General features: G+C 47.6%; 1 protein-coding gene across 1 annotated transcript; it reads right to left on the reverse strand.

Moving 5' to 3' along the window:
• Nucleotides 1–2,917: 2,917 nt before the first annotated feature.
• On the reverse strand, nucleotides 2,918–7,630 carry LOC142550571 (uncharacterized). The gene is made up of 6 exons (XM_075659645.1): nucleotides 7,192–7,630; nucleotides 6,347–6,969; nucleotides 6,011–6,247; nucleotides 5,846–5,900; nucleotides 3,929–5,799; nucleotides 2,918–3,364 (listed from the first exon to the last, which is right to left on the reverse strand). Exons 1-6 carry the CDS (start codon nucleotides 7,628–7,630, stop codon nucleotides 2,918–2,920), a joined length of 3,672 nt encoding a protein of 1,223 aa, XP_075515760.1.
• Nucleotides 7,631–9,044: the final 1,414 nt, after the last annotated feature.

Genomic DNA, 9,044 nt, shown 5'->3' on the forward strand with positions numbered 1-9,044 from the left:
TTTTTTTTTTTTTTTAGATAAAAATTTTATTTATTAACAAATAAAACCTAACGGAGGGGGACTAGACCAAGACCTCCGGAAAGGCTATATCACAATCATAACATAAAAACATAAATAAAGACTACAACAGGGCAGCCCATAATAAAGCAAAACACAGAAAATAAAAACATCGGGCGCCCCGGAATACATCAGACAAACTAATAATACTGATGGGCAAGGAGAACTCTGCAGTGAACGCCCATCAGAAAAACATGTCAACCTGAATCAGGCGGTCGCCCATAGGGTAACCCCGCCTGACTCTTCTGAGATCTGTAAAACCGACGCTGCTGTGAGCGCGTGCGACCTGGTAATGGCAAGGACTGACAGGAAGTAGTAGGAGGAAGATCCAAATCAGCCACTCGAGAACCATTCCCAAGGTCGATGTGTAGCGAAGTAATAGGACCAGAAACTGTAGGAACAACCATCTGTGCCGGAACAGTGGAAACAATCATCGGGTCTGTTACCACTGGAACAACATCCACCAGAGAAGAGCTCGCTCCAGAACCAGACCCCTGAGCATCACCAACAATAACTGATGTAACAACCACAGGGATAGCAGGAGGAGACTGCATCGGAGCCACAACAACCTGAGGCACCAATGGAACATCCTCAACAATAGCCTCTAAAACATGAGAAGAAGACGATGGGCAGGAAGATGAACCAACACCAGAATTACCACCTGGAAAGGAATCTCCTGAAATGGAGTGAAGAACCGCAAACTGATTACTCGAAATAGGAGACTGTGGAGTAACCTGACTAGAAACCTGGCGGCGCCTACGTCTCGGCTGAACCCATCCTGGCTCAGTACTCCCAGAACCAGGACCACTAGAAGGAACCGAGCCAGGCGGAAAACCTTGAGGCTGACCCGAAGAAGGAGACCGCTGCCCCTGAGCAAAAGAACGGCCACCAAGAGCCTTATAACCAGAACGAGAACAACGCTGCACTGAATGACCTAGCATCTTACAATCCGTGCAAAAATAGGGGACTTTTTCATAAACCACCCCCAAAGTCTGCCGGTGGCTGCCCCACCCGACCCAGATCTCATCCAGACGAGGAAGCAACACATCAATCTCAACACAAATACGGGCAAAAGATCCCCGAGAACCATCAGCGGTGATCTCATCCACCATAACAGGGTTTCCTAAGAGCTTACCAATCTGATAAAGACACTTCTTGTCATATAAATGCAACGGTAGATCAGGAATACGAACCCAAACCGGAGCAATCGAAGACTCAGCCTCAAATTTAAACTCCGGTGTCCATTTGAAAAAGCGTATCGACACTGACCCAATAGAAACTAATTCCTGAGGCCAGAACTTCAAATAATCTTCCTCGCTAGAGAAAATAAGAACCAGAAATCCTCGGGGAAGAAATTTCAATGTAAATGAGGCCAAAAAGCCAAAACGAGAAAAAGCAGCCAAGATATCACTATTGGGTGTAACACCCCGGTTCCCTGTAACACGGCCAATCAACGCAAATTTAAAAGGCACTGACAGAGAAGAAATAACCTGATCCGGGAATAGAATACCCGGTATACCATCAACAACGGCCGGTTCAGGAATCTCGCCCACCAAACCACCAAACCCGGCAAAACTCTGTCTGGCTGGAGAAGGAGCAGTAACATCCCTAAAAGAAGCCAAGGGAGTTGCTGAGGAAGCGGAAACAGAAGCCGGAATTGCATTTGCAAAAGAAACCGAAGAGTTGACCATCGGTTGACCGGCAAAAAGCGGCGACGGCGAGACAACCACCGGAGCACCACCAACCACCGGCGACGACGAGGGGGTCACGGAACCGGTGACCAAAGGTGAAGAACCGGGCTGAAACGGAGGCAATTGACCGGAAACGTTCGCCGGAGACGAAGCAAACACTTGATTTTGGGCGTTTCCGATCGGCGATGAATTTTCCGAAATTGAAGGCATAGAAATCTTACCCATGGCTAGATGAGTTTGTAGTAGAGAGGAATTGCAAAAATCAGCAACCGATCCGGAGTAATTGAGTTTTGAAGCCAACGCATATATAACTTGGGGGCTGAAATTCGTAGATCTGAAATTCCCGCCGCCACCGGACGCCGACGAAGCAATTGAAGATACCAATGGACGCGCCTGGTCCTGGGCATTCCGGATCGGGGTCTTGATCGGAGAACCAAGACCGGAGCTGGCCGTAATCGGAGCCGAAACATTCGGCGTCGCGGTGAACAGTACTGACGGAACATCGCCGGACGATTTCGGGATGCAAATGAACTCCGTTTGGGCTGATTTTTGGACCAGAGGATCGACTGGAGGAGACGATTCGAATGGTGTAACAATCGTCGCCGGACGATGACCGGAGACAGGTGTGATTCCGGGCGACGGAATCTGCGCAATTTCCGGAGCTTGGACCGTCGATTTGGCCGGAGAAACGACCTCCGTTGGATCTGAAATTCGGACAGCAGCCTCGTCTCGCCGAGGCGCACCTGATCGTACCGGTGGCCGGCCGGAAACCGGCGCCGACATGGGGGCGATTTTTAGGGCGAAATTGGGGTTTTTTTGACACTATTCACAAATGAGAGAAAAAATTTTGGGGCAAAATGGGGTTGGTTTTGGTTTAGGGTTTAGGGTTTAGGGTTTAGGGTTTAGGGTTTTTTTTTTTTTTTTTTTTTTTTTTTTCCGGAAAACACCGCCGGATGCGGGGGGGTTAGGCAGACCCCTACCTGTATATATCCACAAAATAAACAGTAACAAAATACAGAATACAGAAAAAAAACCTAAAAGAAGAGGTGGATAAAACCATAACCTCCTCAAAAAGGCTAAAGCAGTAGAAACATAAATACAAAGCAACCTAGGGAAGGAATTACAAAAGCAAAACGAACCCTAGAAGACTACCAAATAAGCGGCAACAACTAATCAAAAAGGAGAAGCGCTATGAACCGCATGCTGAGGAAGACAAAATGATAATGGCGAGATGATCGCAGAGTCCATGCAAAAGCTCTCATCCCGGAGCTATCATCCTGGAGAGTCCAATAATGGCGATCACAGAGTAATATATAGATCGCAATCCCGCCAGAACAAAAGATATCTAGCATCTGAATCAAAAGAGCAGAGATCTCGATCCCATGAAGTAGGAGTCTGACGAACATGTCATAAGAAGCAGAGGATCCTTTAGAAAGCACCCCATGAATCCACCATGACATCCAGCAAACACCTCTACAATAACTGATACGGCGGCCAAGGAGAACCAGCAGTAAACGCCCTCCAGGAACCATGAATGTGCCAAAGGAAAGCACCAACAGAAATAGGGCAGAGACCCACTCAGAACAAACAAGAATACACACATCATGTGCAAGTGTCTGGACCCACTTGCACAGACCATACGGAAGTGAAAAACAACCTCCAAGTACACTAACCTGCAATAAAATATATATATATATATATATATATGTATATAGATATAAATAGATATAGAGCCAGAGACCATAAAGAAAGAGATCCAAAAAAGAAGAAGGGGCTGCAAATGGCTAAGAGGATCTGTTTCTGAGGTATGGAAGCCCAGAATGATCAGATCTAGCAAGGGTGGAGATGTCTGGAGGTAGGGAAGGACCTAACTCTAAGGTGTACTGCCTAAAAGTATGAGCCCTCGCCGCCAAGGCATCCGCCACAGAATTCCCTTCCCGGTAAATATGCGATAAATGAACAGATCGCCCCCTCATCAACAAAAGAATCCGTGTAACAAAATGTTCAAGATCCCAGCAGCACCGACGAGAACGAAGTAAAAGAATGGAAATCCAAGAGTCAGTCTCAATCCAAAGAGGGAAGAGATGAAGATCAGAAGAAATGAGAAGACCCCTCCAAATAGCCCATAATTCTGCCCGGACATTGGTCCCAACTCCAATGAACTCACTGAAAGAAACCACCACATGCCCAGAAGAGTCACGAACAACCCCACCAACAGTAGAGTCCCCAGGACTACCTCTCGAACTCCCATCTACATTCAATTTAAAACACCCGAACGGCGGCCGCAACCAACGAACAATCGTCAGTTTACGAGCCCTACGCAACTGAACAAAAATCCCCATAGCCCTCGCAGCCTGCAAAACACCCCGCCAGTGCATGGGCTTAACAGTAGACGCAGCGTGAGCGAGGCGCAAATAAGACAAAATCTGAGACTTAACAGTCTCCGCGGAAATGTGCAAATGACGGTGTTTCGCATCGTTACGAGCCGTCCAGAGAAACCATAAAACAATGAAAGGCAAAAACTCCTTCACGTGGCCCCTAGGAGTCCACCCCGGATGCCTCTTCCAAGCACTGAGGAAGAGTCTGAAATCACTGGTAAGGGGAATACGGACATGAAAAACAGCCCCAAAGTAATGCCATACAGACCTGGCAAGAGGGCTATCAATGAAAATGTGCGTGAATGTCTCAGGCATCTCACAACACTGACATTTAGACGCCAGCTCGAAACCACGACGCTGGAGCACATCGTCAACTGGAAGCCATTGATGCCAAAACCTCCAGAGGAAGAAAGACATAGTAGGCCTCAGCCAACTGCCCCAGCAAGGAGTGAAGATATCAGAAACTTGGTCTCTCAAGCGGACAAGCTCCCATGCGGATTTCAGCGAAAAAACACCGTCAGAACTATGCACCCAAATAGCCGAATCGGGCTCCCCCGATGCAATAGGGATCAGAGTAATAGTCTCAGCAACAGAGGGTGGGACAACTGAGCAGAGAAGGTCAAAATCCCAAGCCCCATCTGAAAGAAAGTGAGAAACACGGACACCCCGATCCCCCCTAAGCAGGACCTGACTAGACAAGGGAACATCCCCACACCAGATGTCATCCCAAAAAGCAACATCTCCCACCCCAATTCTCCATCGAATGCCAGATTCAGCACGAGCCCTAATCTTAAGCAAACGACGCCAAGTGGGAGAAATGAACCCAGCAGATGAAACATAAGCTGGATGCACCAACTGGCAGTATTTTCTCATCATGAATTTGGCCCATAGGGATGAACCTTGACGAAAACGAAACCATAATTTAATGGAGAAGCTATCCACAATATCTTTGAGCCTGCGAAATCCAAGACCCCCTTCAGAGACAGGAAGACATGCACGAGACCACCTCGCCCAATGCCATTTCTTATCCAAGGATCTGGATCCCCACAGGAAACCATTGAAAACATTCTCAAGCCTCTCCATAACTGCCAGAGGTGGCTGGACTACCTGGAACATGTAAATGGGAACCGAAAGGAGGACACTCCTAAGGAGAGTCATACGGCTCCCCGGGGAAAGAGTTTTAAGCTCCCAACCCTCCAACTTCTTACTCACCATCTGCACAAGGGGATCAAAAAGAGAGCAAACTCTATTCCCACGAAACAAAGGAACTCCGAGGTATTTGATAGGAAAACAACCCTCCCCAAACCCAGTGATACGAAGGAGACGGGAACGAGTACGACCAGAACACCTCGGAGGCAAAATAATGACACTCTTAACTGCATTCACCAACTGCCCCGAGCAGTTTTCATAGTGATGCAAAAAATCCATGAGACTGTTCATCTCACGAGTCCCACCATTGGCAAAAATAATGATATCATCAGCATAGGCCAGGTGGGAAAGAAGGAGATCACAACCAGATCGGTACCTAATCGCAGGATGCTGACGATAAAGACGATCAAGACCACGCGAAAGGTACTCTGCCCCCAAAATGAAAAGAAGTGGGGACAAAGGGTCGCCCTGCCGGAGACCCCTAGTGGATCCAAAGAATCCAGTGAGTGAACCATTGATATTAACTGAAAATTGGCAATGAGAAATGCAGGCAGATATCATCGACACTACCTGCTCTGAAAAGCCATAATGCCTCAAGACATCCAACAGAAAAGACCATTGGACCCTATCATAAGCTTTAGCCATATCCAGTTTCAAAATAACATTGCCACCACGGGTGGGGAGAGAAAGACTATGAGTGAGCTCTTGAGCAAGGAGGATATTATCCGAAATCACCCGCCCTGGAACAAAGCCACTCTGATTCCACAAAACCAGCCTCTCCGCCACCTCCTTCAGCCGAGAATATAAAAGTTTGGAAATTATCTTATTAGTCACATTACACAAGCTGATAGGACGAAAGTCCGACCAAGCCTGAGCTCCCATGACTTTGGGAATCAATGTGATCGTGGTGGCAGTAAACCCCTGTGGCAAGTGACTACCCCGAAAGAAATCCAGGACCGCATCAAAAACATCCTGATGGACAATCTCCCAGCAATGCTGAAAGAAGGCCGAAGAGAATCCATCAGGCCCCGCCACACTATCACGGTGAATGGAGAAAACAGTCGCCCGCACCTCCTCCAAAGAAGGAGGGGCAGCAATATTTGCGTTCTCCAAATCCGAGATCACCAAGGGGAAATCAGAAAAATCCGGGCAAGAAAGCACAAAAGGATCCCCAGTAAGCAGGTTTTGAAAAAAGGCGGCCCCAGACTGCTGAATAAGCTCAGGGGAAGTAATGCAAGAGCCATTATCCCAAATACGAAAGATTTTATTAGCCACCCTTTTTTTCTTGACCATATTGTGGAAGAGTTTGGTGTTCCTCTCACCATCCTCTAACCACCTACAAGCGGCTTTTTGCCGCCAAAAATCCGCCTCCATGGCGGTAACCCTAGCAAGATCTGCATTGCAATTGGACAAACTAGTCCAATGTAAATCCGAAGGAGCAGCCTCGCAATCTGCCTCAGCAATCCGGACAGCCTGCTCCGCCTCAGCAAGTTTGGCAAAAAGATCACCAAAAACACTCTTATTCCACCACTTCAGATGGCTTTTGAGGCGCTTCAACTTCACAAAAAGACGGGGCATACCGTTCAAATGACACGGTAAATTCCAATTAAGCCTCACCGTCTGCAAAAAACCATGGTGCCTGAGCCACATGCTCTGAAAGCGAAAAGAACTCGGCCCACTAGCAAAGACCGGGACTGACACAAAAAGAGGACAATGGTCAGAGACCGTACGAATGAGGTGCTCCACACGAATAGAATGAAAATGGTCACCCCAATCAACAGACACAAAAACCCGATCAAGACGCTTCCAAATGGTCTTGTTCGTCCACGTGAACGAAGACCCCTCAAAACCAGCATCTACTAACCCAGAATCCAAAATAAAGTGATTAAATTCTTCCATGGGAAGCAACCGCCCACCAGAAGAACCCAAACACTCCGACGAATTCCTGACTACATTAAAGTCGCCACCAACAAGCCAAGGACCCTGAGCAGGCTTAACCTGAAGCAAAGAATTCCAAAGCTGTCTGCGCTCAATGTAGTCACACTTAGCATAAACAAAGGAACAAAAGACAGTGGTCGGCAAAAAAGTAGCAGAAACCCGGAAGTGAAGGAATTGAGTGTGATCAAAAAGACACTCAACCATGACATCCTCAGCAAAGAAAACCCAGATATGACCCGAGGAGTTCGATATAACTCGAGAAAAACCAAAACGACGAGTCATAAAACGAACATCCAGATCAATCATGGGTTCCAAAATAGCCAAGATCTTGACTCTCTTATCTTTAACGTGGGCATGTAGCCTTTGTTGAGACTCCGAGCTCCGGAGCCCCCTGACATTCCATATGAGAAAATTCATGGAGAATGGGCACCAGAACCGCCCTGTCGCTTTTTACGCGACCTATGAAAAGCATTCTCCTTCCTTTTCTTAATATCCCCCATATCAGCATCCAGAATACGACCTTCAGACCTACAGCCATCACCCGACTCAGAATGCCGATCGAATTCCTGATCAGTATCTCCAGCAGATTCCAGCCGGAAGACCAGCTCACTGACAGAAGGACCCTGCCTAGCAACCAATTCCTCTACCGTAGAGGAAGCATCATCAGGAGACAAAGGAACAGAGGGGATGGAATGACTACTGTGATTCAAAGTACAAGGCCCCAGAGAGCCAAACACAGGCAACTCACTAGTAGACGGGACCCCAATACCATCCACACAATCATCCAACTGTAACCCTCCATCAATAACCTCATCATTGAGGATCACACCCTCAACAAGAACAGACTCCAAAGGATCCTTTCCAGAAGACCCAACACCGGCATCCTCCAGATGACCACATGGAGGGTCCATATCAACACAATCTAATCCAACAGGATCAGGCTCCGCGTCCTGCCCATGCGAGAGCACCTCAAAAGGATTCAACTCAAGAGGATTCTTTCTTGGAAGAACCTGCCGAACTGGCCTCTTTCTCCCTCTACGTCTGGGACCCGTGCCAGTTTTCTGAAGCTGAGGCTGGGTCCCCAAATTAAAACCAGAATTAACACCCCCTGGAGGGGCAGACTCTGTAGATGGGGGAGACTGGCCAGAAGCACGGTCAGCAGGCTTAGGACGAACAGGTTTGGGATTTTTTCCATGTGAATAACAAACACTGGTCGAATGACCCAGCATTTTGCAATCCATGCAGTACCCGGGGATTCGCTCATAAATGACTTCAATTTCTTGAGCATGATCACCCCAACCCACCCAAATCTCTTTGACTGGCGGTTCGAGCACATTAATTTCAACACAGACGCGAGCAAAAGCGCCTCGAGAAGAATCTGCAGTATGATCATCCATCTTCACCGGTTTCCCCACAATTTTGGCCAAAGCAAAGAGACTTTGCTTAGAAAACAAATGAAGGGGAAGACCCGGGAAGCGGATCCAAACTGGGGCAATGGGTGACTCCTCCTGAAGATTAAACTCTGGCGTCCACTTAGAGAAGCGGACCGACAGAGGTCCAACCTGCATAACCCCCTTGGTCCAAAAGAACGCATAGTCTTCTTCACAAGCAAGAGTGAGAACAAGAAAACCCCGAGGCATGAACTTTAAGTCAAAAGATCTAACTAGTCCCAATTTAGCAAAAGCCGCAGAAATACCAGAATTTGGAACTAGAGATCGATTCCCTGAAATTTTTCCAACCAAAGCAAATTTGAAAGGTTCTGCGAGGGTAGAAATAACCTCATCCGGGAAGAGAATACCCGGTTTTCCATTTCGAAGAGTCGGCACAGGCA

Source organism: Primulina tabacum, chromosome 7, assembly GCF_025594145.1.
Source record: "Primulina tabacum isolate GXHZ01 chromosome 7, ASM2559414v2, whole genome shotgun sequence".
Taxonomy (NCBI): domain Eukaryota; kingdom Viridiplantae; phylum Streptophyta; class Magnoliopsida; order Lamiales; family Gesneriaceae; genus Primulina; species Primulina tabacum.